This window comes from Pygocentrus nattereri, chromosome 13 (genome assembly GCF_015220715.1).
Source record: "Pygocentrus nattereri isolate fPygNat1 chromosome 13, fPygNat1.pri, whole genome shotgun sequence".
Lineage (NCBI taxonomy): Eukaryota > Metazoa > Chordata > Actinopteri > Characiformes > Serrasalmidae > Pygocentrus > Pygocentrus nattereri.
In genome coordinates, this window is record NC_051223.1 from 7,024,144 (window position 1) to 7,046,667 (window position 22,524).

General features: G+C 41.7%; 1 protein-coding gene across 1 annotated transcript in view; it reads left to right on the plus strand.

Moving 5' to 3' along the window:
• Positions 1 to 22,524, plus strand: part of htra1b (HtrA serine peptidase 1b) — a 54,496-nt gene that overhangs the window by 26,526 nt on the left and 5,446 nt on the right. Inside the window, exons 4-5 of the mRNA XM_017710553.2 lie at positions 21,270 to 21,464; positions 21,924 to 21,956. Coding sequence (XP_017566042.1) covers positions 21,270 to 21,464; positions 21,924 to 21,956 — 228 coding nt within the window. The remainder of the gene's footprint in view (positions 1 to 21,269; positions 21,465 to 21,923; positions 21,957 to 22,524) is intronic.

Below are 22,524 nucleotides of genomic sequence, written 5' to 3' on the forward strand. Positions count from 1 at the left end.
ACAATTCATAATGTATAATAAGCATGGCTATAATGTGTAATGCATTTTTATATATATTTATAGCCATGTTCATGATGCCTTATGAATCCATTATAATGTGTTTATAGATGCTTACAAACATGACATTCATAGAAACTGTTACCATAAAAGTTTGGGCCCACCAGTGGCCCCTGTATGTAATAAGCTTGATATTTTAAGGGGTTAAAAAAGAGAGAAATATTAAAAATAAAAATAAACCTCCCAATTATTTAGACAAAATCTGCTCTTCAAGCTTCAAGGCCAAGCTCAGTGCTGGGGGCGCACATACCCAAAGTAGCTGTTTTACAGGACCAGAGCTTTGTAGTTGTTCTTACTTAATTCAAAAAGTAATAGCGAATATCGAAAATAAAGACGTTACAGCGAAAGTATATTCTAAGCAAAACAAACTTGAGTGGCCTGTGTTGGCTGTATCTGTTAGGTTGTTAGGTCAGAGTATCCCTGCAGCGAGCTTGTGTTACTCTGGCAGGCAGCCATGCCATGATTCTGCTCGTCCTCTCAGCCTGCCCGGACCCAGCCTGACTTTCCCTCTGCTGCTCAGTCACTGCCGTGCCTTGAATAATTGATGTTGTGTAACCTTCTCATATTCTCCTCTGCTCATGATTTATCTGTGGCATGGACACCACCGTTTTATTGCTGGTTTTGCAGATCCCTGCCAGCTCAGAAAGACGTTCGGTGAGCAGTTTTCCGAGTGTTCCGAGGTTTGTCTCCAAGCCACAGTGCTTGCTTTGTTGTTTAGGGTTGCTATTCACGTAAACTCATTTCCAGACCCATTAGGCATGATTGCAAAACTGATTCCCGCTTTCATAAACAAATTACTCCTACCACCTCGTCGTAGCTTTTCAAGATGGTAATCGGACCCTTGGAGACCAGTTTATTCCGGGCTAATTGAAGTGCTTAATGCACACTTCTTGGTTATAACATAGTCTTTCCTGAAGGATAGAGGGCCTTTTGAAGTTTCTTTCTGAGGGCTCAAAGGCATACCCACTAAACTCTCTGACCCCACTGTTTCATGAATGGGCTAATGGTTAAGTCTGCTTTCATGCTGTAATTAACTTACATTAAATATATTTTCTTTTATTGTGTCAGAATTCAATTTTTTTGGGGTTATTTTGGCATGAACCAGGAAATTACATGACTGCTCAAAAGTTTGGGATCGCTTATCATAACTAGAATAGTGTGTTTCCTGAAGAAAATGCAGAGTGACTGCTCAGCTGAAGCATGTTGCAAGGCTACAGAAGTCTATGAGAGGAACCAGGGATGAAAAAATGAAACATAGAGGAGTGCGGGTCAGTATGACTGTGGATTAGAGCTAGGGGACCTGCCCGGAGTGAGTACAGGTACTTAAAGATTAGGGCTTTGTTGGGAATAAAAATGAATGGGACTTTAGGGGAAGAACGTGGGATGAAAAAACAACACAGGGAGGAGTCAGTATGACTGTGGATTAGAGCTAAGGGACCTGCTCTGAGTGAGTGCATGCAGTTTCATGGCTGTCAGGCAAACAAATAATTGGTCTGTAGGAGAAGCGAGGAATGAGGAAAAAACCACAAGTGCGGGTCAGAGCAAAGATTGCTGCTTTGCAACCAGCCATTAAACTCATATGAGAAGACATGATGTAAACGTAATGTAAAACTCAAACTTCATGACTTTTTAAACGTTGCACCGTTTTACCTGAAAATTTGAACATGCATCATCTAGAAGATGAAGAAAATTGCAATCCTGTATTTCATGTTTGGTTTCAGCAGTGCTGTAAAAGTGCAACACTGCTTACTTATTTCCGGCACTGCAGCCTGTTTCACACGTGCGTAGATGGAGAACTTTATCAGATTTCTTTATCAGCTCACTTTATCAGATTTCTAGACTTTCTAGAAGTATGCTGGAGTATGCTGTTTACATGACCATTTGAATAATCAGATAACTTATCATGATCAGATTATTGAGTGCATGTAAAACACACCCATTTCTGCCAGGGTGGGGTTCGATTCCCCACCCAGGCAGGAACAGTGAACTAGACAAATGAGAGTCTTTGGGTAGTACTCCTAATGCTTCAGTCTCCTGTGTCTAGAACAGGGTTCAATTGTAAGTCGCTCTATATACGAGCATCTGGCAGATGCGTAAGTGTAAATGTTAGGAATAGTAAAACTTGCAGCAGTGTGCAGAAATTTATGGAACCCTGATGATGATCCTGTATAAATAAAAATAATACGTGGCCACACCTTATTAATGTGTGGGAACAAGACCCTAATGCATGGCCACGACTTAGTAAGGCATGAGAGTGAGATGACTAAGTCGTGGCCCTGACTTAGTAAGGTGTGGGAAAGAGATCACGGCTTACTAAGTCGTGGCCACACATTAGGAACTTGTTCCCATGCTTTACTAAGTTGGGGCCATGGTTTAATCATCTCATTCCCACACCTTACTAAGTTGTGGCCATACATTTGTTTTATTTATTCAAGATTTCACCAGCAGGTCTCTGTAGACCTTAACCAAGCAGGGAACTTTGCTAACTTTTCTATGTATCAAGATTTCAAGATCATCAACGAACTCACAGTGTCCACAAGTGGAACGTTGACTTGTTAGACTTGTTAGTCAAAACTGAATTTGTTGTGTTTGCTGTTTGACAGCAGAGACATACATCCGTGTGTTTGCTAGCCATCATGTTACTAACTCCTGGCCAGTCATTAGGGAAACTTGGAAAAGTTGAGTACCACTGTCTTTGGATTTTTGACGTTTTATGAGGACCCCCTCTTGGCCTGTCTGTTTATCTGTCTATGGTTATACAGACAAATGTGGTGATGGCCTCTGTAAAGGAAATTCCCTCGCTGATTTTTGTTTCCAATCCGTCTCTGATGTAAGGACAGTAGCCGACCCTCCTAGAGATGGAAAAGCAGATAGAGCCAGGGCATGCCGAAGCCTGCTCGGCCAGAGATCTGGTTTCCATAGTGTCAGCGCTGAGGATGGGTCTCGGCAGGCCCCTGTCCCGGCTGGATCAAGAGACGAGGAGGCATGCAGCCTTGGAAGTGATTGCTACTGCAGTTCCATGACCTTGGCCAAGCAGGATCTGGGTCAGAATGCTTGTCTGGGGATGATGGGGAACTGAGGACGTGTGTGTGCTGGGATGCGTGTGCGCATGTCTTTACAGGGATACGTGTTTCCTGACCTCGGCGTCTGACTCACCTTTCAGCATCTCACCTTTTTGCAGTCTGCCGGGTAAACTGCGAGCGTGTTTGTGCAGCTGCCACTCAGGGACTCAGTGTGTTTACTCATTCATGCACAGTCCTACTCTCACAGATGTTCCTCTGACTGATAAACATGTTGTGCATGGGAAATGACGGGTCTACTGGGAGATTGTTAAGAGTGGCTCTGGATGGCAGAAGCACTGAATGCAGAACACACACTGGGCTTGACTGTAAGCTGTGGGTTTGGCTTAAATAACTGCAACTCCAGAAGCTCTTGCTTAAAGCTTTCCACAAACCCTTGTGCTTTCCACAAACGATTAAGCTGGTATTTCTAGAGAATTTTCCAAAGATTTGGAAATATATCAGCTAAGGAGCCAGCTAGCCGAAAGGATACCATCAAGTTACCATCATAATGTTATTCATTTTATAATGTAAATTTATTCAGTAATAACACAGATTGAAAGCTAGACTTCAGGTGTTTTTTACAGTTTGAATATTTTGTTGTTTTGCTGCCTTAAGATTTGATCATTTACTTTTGAAATACACCAATCAGGCATAACTTTATGACCACCTCCTTGTTTCTACGTTCATTGTCCATTTGATCAGCTCCACTTACTGTATAGCAGCACTTTGTAGTTCTACAGTTACAGACTGTAGTCCATCTGTTTCTCTGATACTTTGTTAGCCCCCTTTTACCCTGTTCTTCAGTGGTCAGGACCCCCATGGACCCTCACAGAGCAGGTACTATTTGGGTGGTGGATCATTCTCAGCACTGCAGTAACACTGACGTGGTGGTGGTGTGTTAGTGTGTGTTGTGCTGGTTTGAGTGGATCAGACACAGCAGCTGTTAATGTCAGGTCATTTATATACTTATTTAAAACCAACATACTGACTTCTGAACGATAGATAGATACTAATAAAGTAGAAGAAAATCCCTGTTTCCAGACATTTCTTTCTTTTTTATCTTAAAATCTGTGTCAACGCATGGAATAAAAAGATGAATTTTATCTTGTCTTTGTTTGCTAAAGGAGGCTTAGTCGTAATGCTGTCTAACATTTAACCCTGCAGTACAGAGTCTGTACTTAGCCTAATTAGCGCTTGCTGTGAGCTTGTCACTGCTTTAACATGGTGCTACATTGTCAGCAACAAGATGGTGATTGAAGTAATATAAGGTTAGATTTTGTGATTTACATATACTGAAAACACTCTTTGGCACAGATCTCTTTAAAATGCTGACGAATCGCTCTGAATTTTGGTAGGAGACTGTGGCTAGGAAATGTGGTAATATGGCCAGAAGCCCATGCTGCTTGACCTTGGATAACAATGTAAAAAGTCAGTGTTAAATTGTGCCCACAGTAACTTACACAGAGAAAGGCAGCCAGTCTTTTAGATAGACATGCTATGTCACCTCAGCTAATGTTACTAGCCTAGCCTTTCTCCACCCATATCTTCCACCACCAAACCAGTCAGTTTGTGAAGATGTAGTAAACTGATGCCAAGCATGATAAGTGATGCTGAAGGCTTAAATTTATATATATTTACAGCATTTAGCAGATTTACATTTACTGCATTTAGCAGACGCTCTTATCCAGAGCGACTTACAAGAAGTGCTTTGTCAATCTAGAGAAAGTATCTTTGCTAGTTACCAGTAGGTAGGGAAAAAGACAGTCCAGAGCTCAGATACTGTTCCATTCAACAATAAAGTAAACTACAATACACAGTGCAATACAATAAAAAGGTGCAGCACAATATATTGTAAACAATACTTAATTCAGTGCTCATTTAAGTGCTGTGTAATGAGATGTGTCTTCAGTCTGCGTTTGAAGACAGTGACTGCTGCTCGGACAGCCAGTGGGAGTTCATTCCACCACTTGGGTGCCACTATAGAGAACATTCTCAACGCTTGTCTTCCACGCCCCTTGAAGGATGGCGGGTCAAGCCGAGCTATACTTGAAGCTTGAAGGGCTTGTGGTACAGTTTGAGGTTTCACCATTGCCATCATTAGGTAGGGGCTGGTCCATTTTTGGCTTTGTAGGCCAGCATTAGGGTTTTAAATCTGATGCGTGCAGCTACAGGAAGCCAGTGAAGGGAGCGCAGCAGTGGGCTGACATGGCCGAACTTGGGCAGATTGAAGACAAGCCGTGCTGCCGCATTCTGGATGAGTTGCAGAGGCTTGATGGCCTGCATGGAAGTTCAGTCAAGAGAGGGTTGCAGTAGTCAAGCCTTGAGATGACGAGACTGCACTAGCAACTGGGCAGCCTCTCGGGTGAGGAAGGGTCAGATCCTACGGATGTCGTACAGGAGATATCTGCATGACCGTGTTCGGTTCGCGATGTGAGTCGAGAACGATAACTGGCCATCCAGAGTATACATATCCATATACATAAAATAAGTGTTCAAATGAACTTGAAACTAGCTTTTAGCGCCTCTAACTGGGCATCCTATGGCAGTGCTCTGCTGTGTGACACTGTGCCACGCAGGGCACTGTAGCACATCTGGCCTTAATTCAAAACTGTTGGCTATCCACCGTGTGACTAAACTGAGAATTACTCACATCAGATGTCCAAATGTCTGTGGTAAAGCTATTGGATGTCACATTACTGCCAAAGGACGTGTAAATATGAGTTACTACCATGTTCTGTAGCTCTGGTAGGGCTACATCAAAAAAATAGCCGTGACTGGGTTTGGTGTAACGTGGCTCAAAGTGTTCGAGCAGCCATCAACACCCAGTATCCTCCACAACTGAGAATGGCTGATCATCCAGAGCAATAAATTCCATCACCTTTACTGTGATAGGTGTAGCTTTTGGGCTGTTTTTGTCTGTAGTTGATCAACTGGCTGAGTGGCTGCAGCTTTTGTTTGTGTGGATTCCCGCTGGATCCATGGGACCCACCACAATATTTTGCGGCGCGGGACTAATTTAGAGTGATGTGCATGGGAGCAGACAGTGCTCTACTTTCACACGTTCTGCTTAATCTTGAGTTAGATAGGTTAACTTGAATCAAATACCGTTCTCTGTATAATATGTGGGCGTCCATTAAAACCACTGTAATAAAATAACTTAGGCTACGTTCTCAAATCCGATTTTTTGCCCTAATGTGACTCAGATCTGATGGCTGTGTGGATCTGATCTTTTCAAATGTGACCTGAGTCACGTTCGTATGTGGTCCTAGATTGGATACGTATCTGATTTGTGGCCATGTGACGCTCAGATCAGAATTCAGGTGCTTTGTCTTCACTGTGCGTGCCCCATCATTCAGTGTTACTCTGCCAGCTGCGCCAAACAGAAGTTAAAGCCTGTAGACAGTGGAAAAGCAGCTCATCTCACCTTTTTCTCCTTCGTCTGGCTCTAATAATGAAGCTGAGAGCTGATCAGAGTTAATCATCTTCTCAGTGAAGCTTGTTTTGCTCGTTAGTTTGTGCTGATGATGCAGTGATTCATTCATATGCGCATGCGGGTCATTTCAGGACGCCGGTTTGTTCACATTAATGACAGATTTGAATCACTAACCTAAACAAGTGTGAATCATCGTGTCAGAGAGATTGAATTTAAGCAAAAGATCGGATTTGAGCAAAGATGCTTGTAATGTGGATGTAGCCTTAAGGCATATTTGCCATTCTGTTAGCATTCACGGCTCCAGGCTGAACTGATGTCAATGCATCAAAACTTTATATTACTTTTTAACATGTTTAATATCAGAGTATGAAATGGTACAAAAATATAATTCCTCATTTTGCAAAGAGAATTCTATTCATAAATTAGAAAAATAAAAGTAATTGACAGTTTATTAACAGAAACTAACAAAACTGCTAAGAATGTTTTGACCAAAAAGTTTTGACCAAAGACTCTTCAATCTTTAAAACGTATGAACTGTTCTTAACTACCTTTATCAAAGTAACTAAGTGTAATCCCAGACAGATAGCAGTGGGTAGATGTTTAGCTTTGGCCAGCGTGTCCCAAAAAACAATGATTCCAAACTTCTGAATGGTGTGATACAAAACCTGACGTAAACTGACGCAGCGAAGGTCATTTAAGCCAGAACAGAAACAGTAGACATCAGTAAGCCACGCTTACCATCTATCCTGCCTAAAGACCAGAGCTTTGTTTGAAACCCGCCTGGATCTGCAGTGAATCTGCAGAGATTCTTATGTTCCACATACTTGCAAAGTAATCACCACCATTGGAGCCCGTGCCTCCGTTCTGCAGGAACATGAGTGAATTCCTGTGGGGCTGACTCACTTCCATACTGCTGTGTTTGGGAAAGCTCAAGCGTTTAATCATACCCCGACACCGCAGTGCCCCACTGGGCAGGCCGCACAGATTCATGTGGCCTGCGTTAGCCATTAACGACTCCGTGTTGGTGGAAGGTAGTTTACAAAAAGAGCCAATGACCAACATGTAACCTGCTTTGTAATTTGCGGTGGTCTTATGAAAGGACTGGAAGGGTCTGTTTTGGTCTGAAGATGATGTTTAAGTTCGTCAGTTTTTGTCAGCACTTTCAGAGTCTTTTGTGGCTCATGTTTGAGTCAGAAGGATGATTGTTTTGCACTTGGCACATCTGCAAATCAGACACAAATTTCTACAATTAAAGTGGAAAGTACAAATGTATTAAGCAGTCCTGGTGACCTCATAGTGTATCCACAGTGCTTCTTGGAGGCCAAACACAGCCATATTCTATGATTTATTCATCTGCTGTGATGGTCAGGCAATATCCAGATCCAGTATCCTGCAATGTGTTTCCAAGTCTAAAACACCAGATCCAATCAAGGACGATCATATGTTTCTAATTTGATGTTGAGCAAAAATATTTTTCGGGTTCAAAGTTCCATTAAGAACTATTGATCAAGCTGAAATCTTCTGATTGATATATCGTGTAATGAATGCAAATCCCGGCACAAATCCCTACTGTCCACTCAGAAAAAGCCCACTCATCCTTTACAGGGACTCTTTATCCTCTAGTATGACATTGGCCTTGCAGAGGGGAACTGGCAGATCCTTCTAGGGTTAATTATTTCTAGAAACTAATGAAAACATTAATTAATTTTAGCTCATTTTAATTTATTAGCATAGGGATGTTAAACTCTATTTGCAAGTACTACAGTACTCTTATTTCATTGCCAAGTTTGGGTTTGGTCATGACTTCAGAACTTGGTACCCCATGGTACCTAGGTAGGTACAGCCAAACAAGCACTCCCATTGGTTGGGCCTTCAGGAGCTGGTCTGAAGGGCATATATACAGTAAATAAACTACCAAACATAATTAGAAATGTTGAATCAACCAGTCATTTGATTTATAATGTTTTGGACCATGTATGATTTTAAAGTTGTGCCCAGAGTGGCCAGTGTCCCCCAAATCTGACTGGCCACTCCAGACGCCACTTCAAAATTTCTGCCATGTAATTGGCTTCTATTTTGCTATAGGGCGGGTGTTTGTGCATTTCAGGTGTAACGTGGAGCGTGGAGGTGGGCGCACGTGCTGAGATAAGTGAGATTTATTTTGGGCAAATCCAGAGTCATAGTTGAGACAGTCCAGGGTCAGAGATCCAACACTGATTGATCGGGGGACAGACATGACACCAGAATCCAACAAGCAGAACAGTACAAAGACTAGTACAAACAACACAGACAGAGATTCAAACAAAGACCAGTCAACACAAGGGGCAAACACAGGGCTTAAATACACAGGGAAAAGGAGGGACAGGTGGAAAACAGGTGGAGATAATCAGGGGCGGAGTCATGAAATGAGGGGGCTAAACCAAAACAAAACGCACATGGGCTAAACCAAAACATGAATACAAGGAAAGGACTGGGAGGGGCCAATTGTGACATCAGGTAAGAGTTGTTTTGCTGTCGGCAGAACAGCAGCCACCCCTTAAACCTCCTAAAATCCCAGGGTTTTCACATACTAAGGCTTATTATTTGGTATCTACAGAGACTTCAATGCAAACTGCTTGAGCTATTCTTAGGTAATAGACGTGTGTAATAAAACTTTGGGCCTGCTGGTTGGACCTGCCATGTAAGGGGTTAAGTTTTCTAAAGTTTGTATTAAATTCCCTCTAGTTTGTATGCAATAAGCCTGGGATTTTAGGAGGTTACAACTGTGCAAGCACCCTGTTCAAACTACTTACCATCCCTTTGCCACCTTTTGTAAGGGGAAAAAGTCTTTCTAGGCCTTCTGGAAGTTCTAGATACCTTACCACCTGTGATCATGAGTGGTTGACTAACTAGGTTTCAATCAGTTGTAAGAAATAGGAATCAATGGTGGCAGCAAGAGCTGTAAAATTGACGTGTGAGGTAAAATGTATGTTAGCTTTAATTTTTAAATGTTCATGTGTAATTTAGTGTCAGTTTGGAGTATGTTAGCTTAGCATGGACTAGAAATCCCTTTTTGGCACTAAAATAATTATCATTATCATAGAAGTGGGTTTTATTTTAGAATTAGAGTTCAGAACCATTGACTAACTGTGTTTGAGCACAGAGGAATTGGACCTCCGCATTTTACCCATCCATGCAGTGAAGCACCCACATACATGCACACTAGTAAACACACACTAGGGGGCAGTGAGCACACTTGCCCAGAGCAGTGGGCAGCCCTATCCACAGCACCCGAGGAGCAGTTGGGGGTTAGGTGCCTTGCTCAAGGGCACTTCAATCATGTCCTGTAAGTGCAGGGGATCAAACCAGTGACCTTCCAGTCACAAGGCTGGTTCCCTAACCTCCATTCCACATCTGCTCAAGACCTACAATCTTTATTAAAGAAAATGGTTCTATATAGCACCAAGATGGGTTCTTCTATTGTGACAAGCTTGATATTGTAACAACAGCATAACCCTTTTTGGTGCTATATAGAACCATCTAAAGCACATTCTCCATCAATCCATTCTCCCTTTCATGATACAAAGAACCACCATGCAAAGGGTTCTTTGAGTGTTCATGGTTCCATATAGAACCATTTTGTTTAATAAAGAATTCTTGAAGAGCCATCTTTTTTAGAGCCAACAGTCACAGTTTGCCACTGATTCCCTGCATTGTCGTCAGCCGTGCGTTACGTGAATGGCAAATCATTTGGATCCTTCCTTCGGCCTAAAATCAACTCTCAAACTCACTAATGTAGGACTTGTTCCTACAAAACATAAACAGGTCTAAGAAGGCATGCTGACACACTGTCTCACCGTGCCTTCACCATGTTGTCCAGCTCTATTATTCCAAAAGGATGAAAGCATTTGTGGTCTCATGAGGGTGTGGTTATTTTTCGTAAATCAGAATAATAGAGCTGGACAACATGGTGAAGGCACGGTGAGACGGTGTGTCAGCATGCCTTCTTGGGCCTGTTTATGTTTTGTAGGAACAAGTCCTACTTTAGTGAGTTTGAGAGTTGATTTTAGGCCAAAGGAAGGATCCAAATGATTTGCCTGCAGGGCTGGTGCTGATCCAGACTTCCATAGTCTGACACATAACTCTGTACTAATAACTTGAGTGGAAACAGAGCCTCCTTCTACTCTTGGATCCCGGTTCCACACTACAGTGTAGGTAAATATTCACTGTGCAAACAGCAGGAGAACAGCAGGGCCTGATGTCTTCTTCTATTTTGAAAAGCAGTTTCATGAAGGCTGTGAAAGGCTGCAAAACACAACCAGAAGAACTTCTTACTGGTTTTGGTTCTTATTACCTGATTCACATTGTTCAGAAGACAATTGGCTTTTGTTGGTTGTTTTTGAGAAAAGTCCTAAGAACAAGTCTGTGACAGATTTGTGATGTGTTCTTAAACCACAGAACGGCTGTGAGTCTGTGTAGATTATGTTCTTACCTAAGAACAAATCTCAAATAAGAAAACATGGGTGAATGTCAGAATCTTTGTAAAAACTAGTAAAACTTTGTAAAAACTCCTAAGTGGGTTTCAAGAAGAAAGTCCTTCTCAAGAACAATTGGTAAATGTTTGAAAAGAAGATCTGCGAATAGGAAGACCTTTTTAAATGTTTCATGAACCTTCACTTCATGTAAAGATTCTACACTTGCAACAATAAAGCTGCCAAAAGTCAACTTTAGTAAGACTTTAGCACAACTTTAGTACTTTTTTTCTTGAAATACTACGACTTTATTCTCAAAGTCTACTATTTTTATTTTTTGTAATTTTACTAAATTACTAAAAGTCCACAGTCGTACTTTTGGTTTTTCAAGTGATTCCTTAGAAAAATCACTTTTGGCCCATGTTTGAAAAAGAGATGCTTGAGTGTGAAAAACCTGAAGAATCAAATAACCTTTACATAATGTAAAGGCTCTATACCAACTTCAGAATTCTAGAGGACAGAAGTGCTAAAATTATGTGGAGGTTCTTCAAACTCTAAAAAGGTTCACATTCATGCATCTCATTTCCAAAAATAGTTCTCTGAAAACCATAAATTGAATGGTTTTTAGAGCAGTGGACCTCAGGACCCGCATACAGTCCACATTGTTGATATACAACCAAAATGTAGACTTCTTGGGGGCCCAGAGTACTGACTTGAGAACTACTGTTTCAGGGAACAAAAGTGGTTCTTCTAGGAATCTCATAATAAACCATTTGAAACAGGCAAGAGTTCTGTCTTGTAAAATGAATGAAAGCATACATTCTCTTCTCCAGGCATAATTAATTGAATGTGTTCATATATTAAATGATAGGATCTCTGGGGTGTTGGGCTTGCTCGGGTTCTACTCTTGACTTCACAGAGAATTAGGATCACAGACTCCGCAGGCCACAGGGAGACACGTTTGCATCTATCAAAGGAACAGAAGCTGTGGGCGCTGCCTTGCTCACATTGCAAGAGTAGAAAGAAGTGCTTAGATCATTTCAGACCTTGGCAAAAGCATTCCCTCCTGTTCGGTAACTGATACGTAGGGAGCCTGAACTGAGAACCCTTGGGATGGACAATTTGGCTTGATCTTGGTGACTTTGACTTTGGAGGCCTCAGCTCAAACTCAGCAGTTGATTCACTGCTTATTTCTGGGAAAAAATAGAAGCCACGGTCATAGTATCCCTTTTTTATCAGTTTTGAAGGGTTTCCAGCAAGATCATTTGGGGTCAATTTCTCTTTTGTTTGATTTCTTATTCACCAGAGTGGGCTCAACATGCAACTCTGTCTGTTTATGTGTTCCCAAAGGACCCATCTCTTCAATTCATTTACTCATCTCCCCCTTGTTTAGAGAAGCCTACCAGACTGAGATTGCAGACGTCTGTGATGAATCCGTGAATCATCGAAGACAGACATCCCATTACCCTCTTTCCTTCTTGTATCAATCATCAAGATCTGGACTTTTATGGCTTCTTCACAGAAGCCAAAGCAAACATAAACTTGCATAAGTCACTTGGCTCTACTCTCTCTACAGGCCAATTTTCCTCTCTACGCTTAAACAAGGGGGAAAAACACTTTAAACCTGAGTCATGTTACCTTCAGGTGATGGGAGTGATGATTGACAGGGATTATTCCCAGTGGAGGAAGATGCATGCTTGCCCCATCTTGCCACTGGGAGGTCTTCAGACAGCATCTCCACCACCTGTAGAAGCAACAACAAACCTAATGTAGGTCAAACCTGCTTTTTAGTTGTTTACCGTTTAGTTCATGCTGTGTGCAAAAACATTTACTAGGTTGTGTTTTGAAGAGTGCTCTGAGGAAGTTACCTGCAAGTGAACTCATGAGTCAAGCATGTTTTCTGCTTAGCATCAGAGCTAAGATTTCCTCTACACATTACGCAGTGCCAGTGGAAAGATTGAGGACATGTTTGAAAACAGGGTATACCAATTCTAGGCTTTAAAGCTCAATCAGTATGTATGTAGCTTTTAATGCAGCAAGGAAGAAAAAATTCAATCTTGTGAATTCATTGATTGTTGCCTTCAAGGGTCACTCAAATTAGGCAAAAGTCTGGTGATTTCACGTTTAAACTTATCAACGGATTAGCTTAAGTTAGGAGTCAATCAATAAGATAAAGGCTGAAAACTTTAAAGAATCAGTGACTTAAAGCTACCCAATAGGCATTTTTCCATTCCACAAATTACTGGAACTTTTGGCAGCAAAAAAAAATAAAAATGGACTTTTGGTCCAGTACCAAAGGCTCCAGGTTTATGATTTTGGTACCTGCTGAAGGTACCAACAGGACCTAATGGTATTCTTGGTATCCTCTTGATAATGGTATCCTCTGCTTTTGATGACACTTGCAGCTGTAACCAAAAACAACTTGGCTAATTCTTTACTCTTCCAGGTGAAGATAAAGTCTGTGTCGCTATGCAAGTTAGGTCGTTTTTCTCATATGTTTACACTTGACAAAGAAAATTAAATTCTTTGCTTGATTCTAGAGATGGTTTGGTGTAAATGTGCACATTTGTGTGAGTGTAAAGTGCTATAAAATGAAGTAGAACTTAGAATCGTAAGTTCTGTCGGTTCCTGTTTGGGGTTTTTGTCCAGTGGAAAAATGTCCTAGATGTTTAAAAGTCTGTAGAGACCAGTTCACCCAATGTTCCTTCTGAAATCAAGGGTATGCATATGGCGTTTACCCCCTTTTGCTTCAGAAACAGCCTTTAATCTTCTGGGAAGACTTTATTGCTGTGAGAATTTGATTGCATTCAGCCACAAGGACATTAGTGAGATCAGGAACTGATGTTGGATGATCAGCTCCGGATCGCTCCAGCTCAACCCAAAGGTAGTGGATGGAGCTCCACCATTCCAGAGAACACAGTACCACTGCCCCACACCCTATTGCTGAAGGGGCTTTGTACCCCTCTAGCTGACAATTAGCATCAGGCATGGTGACCCTAGGGTCAAGTGTGGCTGCTCAAGAGATTTGAATTGTCTTCAATGGTCAGTGCTCTTCTAATGTATAAGCATTGTGTGCAACTGACCACCACAGAATGGATGCATGTTAAAGTACCTGTAATTGACAACAGTCTTTGTCAGAGGGGAGAATTCATAGTGGTTTATGTTTACAGGGAGTATTTGGCAGACTGCTGTACTGAGAAGCTCTTAGACAGCAGACCTTACATTGTAGATGTAAATGGACATAACAAGTCTCTTTATGCAGTAACATGTCAATATGAATCAATGTGCATTTGCACTCGTCTCCTCCCCTCTACTATAATTTTCTCACTGTCTTCATAAGTACTGACAACAGTATGCTTCATTTCACACAAAAGTACCTAAAACGACCAAACACTTATGATGAATTGATAGATGCACACAATTATTTACCACCACTACAGATTTCCTCGCCATTCTGGGTGTAGTGCACCTTCCCCTCATAAATCTTTAATGGGAAGACCCCAGATGCCAAGTGTGATGGATAGGCCTTGAGTGAGTCACATATCATCCCTTCCAGCTCCAAGAGACCAAGTAGGTCATGGCATCAATTATGGTTGGCTAAGGCTTATGCCAAAAGGTGTTAGTCATTTTGTCCATATGGAAACAGGACTACATCTGAGTCATCATCATCACCATGTGTTTAGGTTTGTCAGATGTTGCTGACTTTCATAACTCATTAGTTCGCTGAGAGTGTTCTAGTACAGTGTTGCGCAAAAGCCAGAGGCTTCATTTATTGAACTTTCAGCAAGTCGAGACCTTAAAAAGCATGGAATGTGTTTGATCATAAAAAGTAGAAAAAGTACAACCAACTTCTAAGACTGAATTTTAGAAGTGTGGCTAAAGATTTCTCTGAAAAACTGAAAGCAAATCTCCTAAAAAGAATGGAAGCTGCAATAAAAGCAAAGGGCTTACATGCAAAATATTATTAGTTGTTAAATAGTCTGTGTAATTTTCTATTAAATATGTTTTCTGACTTTCCTGATGCTGAAAAATGACAAAACGTCCCCTGGAAATTGTCTTGAATGCTCTGGAATCATTGTAGGTGCCAACAGGCCTAGCCCAAAGACCATTACAGAACATACATATTAAACAGCTTGTCATTGTGGTACTGAAGAACAATTTGAGGACAGCAAGTCCTGGTTGGACTAAATGTTAAGCTGAAGCGCCCTGGAAGGAGACTTGACAAAATTGATTTGTAAAGTAATTAATTGATGCTGTGGCCCTGAAGCTAATAACTGAATTCTGAATGAGATAATGAGAACTGAAACTATGAAGAACCAACGCTTCAATGTTTATACTTGTACCTTGCAAGCTATCTGGGCTGTTTTGCTTCTAAATTTTGCCCTCATCTGGCTGTCTTGTTGAATGGCGTCCAGGCACGGCTGAAAGGGGATCACAAACATGCTAGTGCATGTCGCAGTGCAGGCGTTCGCCAGCCTGTATGGACTGAGCCAGCAGGTGCTAGCCAGTGGCACATACTTCCTCTATGACCAGGACAGCTGGGTTCCTGCCATGTTAACTGCGAGGCACTACGAGCCAACGTTCCCCGACAAACACCAACAAACCCAGGCTCAGTGTTGGTGTGACGCCTGTTGGTGATTGTTGAAAGTTTCTCGAATGTTCTGCACCATTGACTCTGGTTCATTTAACTTGACTGTGTCTTTGAGCACCGACTGCCAATGTTAGAATAGTCTAGTTTTTTGGGGCAGGGTGCTTTGTGTCACTTTCCCCCCTGCTGTGCTTCTCCTGCTTGTGTTCAGCCTCAATGGCCTGATCATTTTTCAAAGGCAGGCACAATTAGTGGTTACAGCTCCAGAACTGCTGGGTAGGCAGGAAATCGCGAGCATGTAGAGGAAGATGGAAGGTCGTGGCATTTGATAAAGGAATCCTACTGAACCAATGGCAAAGGAAAGTGAAGATTATCAATGGTCCAAAAGTCTCTAGAAGCAGAAAGACTTCAAAGAAAGGTTTGTGGGTGCTGAGATTGCAAACTTTTTTGGATTGTATCCACAGCATTGACCCATCCTATAAATATGTCCTAATAATAAAGCTCTCAATGTCAGAGTGATCTTATATTGTAACCTTTTAAACTGTAACTGCCTTCAGTTCTTTACCTTTGTAACTACTTTATTTACAGTGCTGCACAGAAGTTGGAGACCAAACTTCATTTGTTCGATTTCCAGTAGGGGTGTCATGACCCTGAAACCGAGACCGAAGCTGTCCTCTTGTCTCATGTTCCCCACTAACCCCAACCTGCTGCCACTCCTGCTTGTTCCGCCTGTTGAACTCTCATTCCGTTACTAACAGAAGTGACAGAAGTCATTTATTTTCCTGTGATCCAATCATGATTACGTCTGAGGTAAAGGTTTGCCTAATTTAACTAGCTCAAGATGGAAAATAACCCGAGATTGCAGATTCCTCAGGCACATTCAAGTGAGCAGTGTGGGAGCATTCTGGTCATCCAGTCGAGGATCCAACATAGGGATGGCAATCGTAGTCAGTATCGTAATTGCTCCACAAAACATTCTCAGACAGCAGGCAACACTTCAAATATGCAAGCATGTATTGGTGTTCTTCTCTTTAGTGTTCCAACTTGTTGGTAACTTAACCCCTTAAATGACCAGGGCCCACCAGTAGACCCACAATTCTATAACCTAAGAATAGGTCACCCAGTTTGCATTGAAGTCCCTGTAGCAACTGAATAATAAGCCTGGGATTTTCAGGGGTTAATAAACCTAGAATTCTTTCAAATTTTTCTCATTCACTCCCCAAAGAAAAGCAAAAAAAGAACCCAAAAACTATGAGTTTAAATTTGTGGGGTTACTTGTACTGTGAGAAACAGAAAATGCTAAACCAACTTCTAAGACTGAGCTTTGGAGGTGTGGCTGCAGATTTCTTTGAGAAACTGAAAGCAAGACTCATAAAAAAGACTGGACACTTTAAAAAAATACCTTTAATGGAGGGAAAGAGTGGACACACTAAATACTCAAAAATATTTAGCTTTTAAAGCGTTTGTGAAATTTTCTGTAAATATATGTTTTTGCTTTTTCTGATGCTGAAGAATTAACTAAAAAAGGTGGTCTGGGACGTTTGCATAGTGCTCTACATGTTAGTTTCACAGTAGCAAACAAATCATTTTAAAGTAGTTAGTGAATGATGAGTCTTGAGATTTAGGGCCTAAAGGCTTAGACCTGATGCTGACTTGATGTTGAGTTTAGGCTGGCGTGCAGTGGTGAACAGAACATTCAACACCCGCGCAGGATCAGCACATGCTTAAATTAGATCCAAACAAGCGCCCCCACAAAACAAGGCAAAAAGGGAAATGAATGGTGGCAAGTAATGATAAAAACACAGTAAGACTGTCATTACTGTGTTTAACCAGCAGGTGCAGCCTCAGTTACAGGATCCTGACAAGATGATGGTGTTCACATATTTATAGCCTTCTTTGTATCACATAGGAAAAGATGTGTAATTTGCGAGGCTAAATTTACCAAAAGCCAGATTTGATGTGGAGCTTTGCGGACGTAAGAACATGATTGCAGGTTGCTGAGTGCAGGAGATGCCAGGGAGTCAGAGAGGGGGCTCAGCATTTTATCTTCAGCTGGGAGCGATGGGAGATTTCCGAAAACAAAGTCCAAAGCTTGGAATGCTCAACATGGCTTCTCCCGCCCTCACCTTCAAAACTGATCCCCTTTTGGCCTTATCACTGTGGCTCTTCCCACATCAACAGGCCCCAGATGCTCAGCACAGCCGTTGGAACAATAACAGTGGCCATGAATAAGTGAAGCTGTGGAATCTTCTTGCCCTGATAAGATCCTGAAAGACTCACCTCACTTTTCACTTTCCCATTTTACTTAGAAAAAGGTAGAAATAATGGCGACGCTGCTTTAATTATTGTATGCCTGTTGGTTTTTAATACAAAATAAAGTGTTATTTCTTGTTTTTACTTCTGCATTTTAGATGTCAAACTTACTTCATGTTACGGACCTTGAATGCACAACAGCACGACTCACCCAAGCACCACCTACAGTTGTTGAAGCTTGGCCCTATTTTGCATTGCGTATCTCTACTGTCGGAACAAAACCTTGTATCTCCAAAATAGTAAAATCACAGAAGGAAAAAACTTGCTTACTTTTAAGCAAATGGAACCAGACTTTTTACCAAGTCATTTTGGGCCGTATATTTGGGTCCAGTCACCATGAAATTTAAACCCAGTATAAAGGCATTTTCAAATGATGTCAAAAACAGAAAAACGACAAATAAGGAGACATGACTGCACTGAAATCACCACTTCAGTTCTACGACTGTTTTATGAACCAGACGTGGAACGGTGTGTACATTATTCTGGGCGATTGACTCTTTGAAAATGGTTTTGTCATCTTGAGATCTCAAGACAATGATCCCATTATCTCATGAAAACAGCATTTGAAAACTGCGTCTCGTGGCAATGATGGTAAGGCCTGAGTATTCAACGAATGTTATAGCATGTGTTTATTAAGTCTTAACAAACCAATAGTTGATAGTTATCTATCTGCTTGTTATTACACTATTACACTATGCACCAAGTACATGCTTAAAAAAGATGGTTCTTCAAGGGTTCTTTAGTCAAGAGAATTCTATGTAGAACCACTGCACACAAATCATCAATTATTCCAATGCTCTGCTGTTTCATGAACCAGATGTGGAACAGTGTGGACGTCATTCTGGGTGATTGACTTTTCAGTGGTTTTGGAAAATGCTTTTGTTATCTTGAGATGTCAAGAAAATTGTCTTATTATCTCGGGAAAACAGCATTTGTAAGGCCTAAGCATTAGAAGAATGTTATAATGCTCTTATAATGTGCTTATTAAGTCTTAACAAACCAATATTTGGTAGTCAACTAGCTGCTTATTGTTACATTATTATTCAGTAACTACATGCTTAAAAACGATGGTTCTTCAAGGCCTTTAGTAAAGAAAATAGTTCCATATAAAACCATGAACAAATATGATTACAGGGTTCTTTGCATCTAGCATCATGAAAGTGTTCTTCAGATTGATGGATAATGTCAGAAAAGGGTTCTATATAGCACCAGAAAGGGTTCTGGCATTGTTACAAACTTGACATCATCACAGTAGAATAACCCTTTTTCTTGTGATATAGAACCCTTGGCAAAAAGGTTATAGATAGAACCACTTTACTTTTAAAGAGCCCTTGAAGAACCATCTTTTTTAGGAGTTCAGGGCGAGTTAAGCATTTTCCAAAGCATGTGTAAATTGAGTAGTTGGTAATTAACCATCACTGGTAATTAGTCTTTATTTGCTTCAAAAGCATTTCAGAGTTGAACTAAGTCAGTTGGTAGACTAATTATTTATTCATTCATAACTTATTTTGGTTTTGGTTAATAAAATCATTATAAGTGCTTAATTACTATTTAGTAATGTAGTAATAAGCAGCCAGTTAATTTATAGTTGTTGTCTTTATAGGTTAATTATCTGCTTTCAGCTTCATAAGGCCTAATAAAGGCATAATAGTACACATTTAATATGTTGCGCAAACAATACTAGTTACTGCATTACAATCTAGTAATAAATAGCTAATTAATTGCTAACTACTGGATTGTTGAGGCTTAATAAGAGCATAATAAGGGCAGTATAATGCCCATGTACATGAAAGTGTTACCAAATTAACTTGAAGCAAATAAAAATGGCCTTTTAGGGCTTCTGTAGCAAGAGCAATCCTGTTTTTTTAGGAGGCCGTTGTAGTACAGTGCACCTGAGGGCCACATCCGCTCTGGAGGTTAACTTCCAGGAAGCTCATAGTGTGTGAGGAATAACGGTTCTGTAAGGATGGTCTTGTGTGCGTTCGATGAAGAGTGGAGGACACAGATGTCTTCATCATTAGCCCTAAAAAAGAAAGTCTTCTCCCAGCTTATGGTTAAGATAAGCTTTTTCCCAGCCATGCAACATGTTTAACAGATTTGACGTCCTGCGGCACATTCCTTCTTAGGCCCTTAGGCATGAAATCAAAGGGTGACTTTATGCTAAAGGCATCCAAAGTCAGGTGATACTGTGACAGCCCGGTGATTGGCTGGTGGATGCTGTCCATGCTCACCTTCTTGCCAAATTGTCCTAATGTTTGTTTGAAGTTTTCCACATGAACAGAACACCATCCTTCTCTCCGCTGTCCTCCATCTGGCGATGTACTTACTGCTGACCATCACAGGGCAGACTTTTCCTGCACAAAAGTCTGGAGTCCTTCACATGGGATGAATCTACATATTCTGACATTCGCTTTTAGGTTGCACTGATACCACTTCCGTGAATGGTGTTAGAAACCTTCTGCTTATTGGTCACTTACCTCACAGGTGCACAATATACACCAATCAGGCATAACATTATGACCACCTCCTTGTTTCTACGCTCATTGTCCATTTTATCTGTTCCACTTACTGTATAGCTGCACTTTGTAGTTCTACAGTTACAGACTGTAGTCCATCTGTTTCTCTGATACTTTGTAACCCCCATGGACCCTCACAGAGCAGGTACTATTTGGGTGGTGCGTCATTCTCAGCACTGCAGTAACCCTGACATGGTGGTGGTGGTGTGTTAGTGTGTGTTGCCCTGGTCTGAGTGGATGAGACACAGCAGTGCTGCTGGAGTTTTTAAACACTGTGTCCACTCACTGTCCACTCTATTAGACGCTCCTACCTTGTCGGTCCACCTTGTAGATGTGAAGTCAGAGACAATAGCTCATCTGCTGCTGCAGTGTGTGTTGGTCATCCTCTAGTCCTTCATCAGTGGTCACAGGACGCTGCCCACAGGACGCTGTTGGCTGGATATTTTTGGTTGGTGGACTATTGTCAGTCCAGCAGCGACACTGAGGTGTTTAAAACCTCCAGCAGCACTGCTATGCCTGATCCACTCAGACCAGCACAACACACACTAACACACCACCACCACGTCAGTATTACTGCAGTGCTGAGAATGATCTGCTCTGTGAGGGTCCATGGGCGTCCTGACCACTGAAGATCAGGGTTTTACAAAGTATCAGAGAAACAGATGGACTACAGTCTGTAACTGTAAAACTACAAAGTGCTCCTATATGGTCAGTGGAGCTGATCAAATGGACAATGAGCAGGATAATGAGGTGGCAACACCATGCTCCACACCCTAGAACTAGCTCACTGTTACAGGCCTGCTTCCACAAAGGTGACATAGCATCTCTGCTTTGTTTTGTCTATTACAGATGAAGCTTCCAGTGCTACTGCTGGGAAGGTCAGCTGACCTGAGGCCGGGTGAGTTTGTGGTGGCCATCGGCAGCCCCTTCTCCCTCCAGAACACGGTGACTACAGGCATCGTCAGTACTGCCCAGCGGGGAGGCAAGGAGCTGGGCCTGCGGAACTCAGACATGGACTACATCCAGACCGATGCCATCATCAATGTAAGTCAATGTCTTCCTATCAACATGATTGTTTACTATAATAAAAGTCATAAGAATGTGGAGCTGGTAAAAAGCATCTTGGCAAAGGTGCATCAGGCTATGCAGGGCCTTTGCTTTTCCATGACCGCCTGCCCAGTAGTCTCAATATATCACAGGCATTATGAAACTGGCATTGATGTCGGGATTTAGTATAGTTTCACTGTGGAATTGAGGAGAGCCAAAGGAAGAAAGCAGTAAATCCCACCTCATCATATCTCTGTGGTTATTTGATTTGCTGGAAGAATGTATTTGAAACTCCCCATGGGCTGGTTTGAAAGCCATGGTTTCTAGCAGGTGGGGCTTTTACTTGTAGATTGAGGTTTATATGCTAGTGCTCTGACGAAATTCCACGGAAGTACCTGATTATTCATATTAAAAAGCATCTGATTTCTTATAGATTATGTATGTTTCTTTTCACAGTATGGGAACTCAGGAGGACCACTGGTGAACTTGGTAAGGATTCTGTTTTCCTTCATGCCTCTAGTTGGTAAGCTAATGCATGTCCCTGTGCAAAAGTGAGAACACCCTTCATTTATTTAATTTTCAGTCATTGAGAAGAAGTTTCTTCTGAGGAGAATAGATATGAGATAATCCAATTGCATGAAGATGTTAAGTGACGCTTATTATTTCCACAATGGGTAAATTTCACCTCCGCATTCTCACCCATCCATGCAGCGAAACACCACATACACACTAGGGGCAGTGAGCACACTCGCCTGGAGCGGTGGGCAGCCCTATCCAGAGCACCCAGGGTGTAGTTGAGGGTTAGGTGCCTTGCTCAAGTGCACTTCAGTCACATACCGTCAGCTCAGGGGATCGAACCAGCGACCTTCCGGTCACAAAGCTGGTTTCCTAACCTCCAACTGCCCCCTGAAGAAGGAGAAAGGCAAAGAAAAACAATTGGAAAAAATGGGAGTTTTCAAAACTTGAGTTCACAGGATTAGAGACAGTGGGACTCCTAACAATCACCTGGTAGACCCAATGTTTATGTCCACCAGCCTCATTTAAAACCTCATGTGCT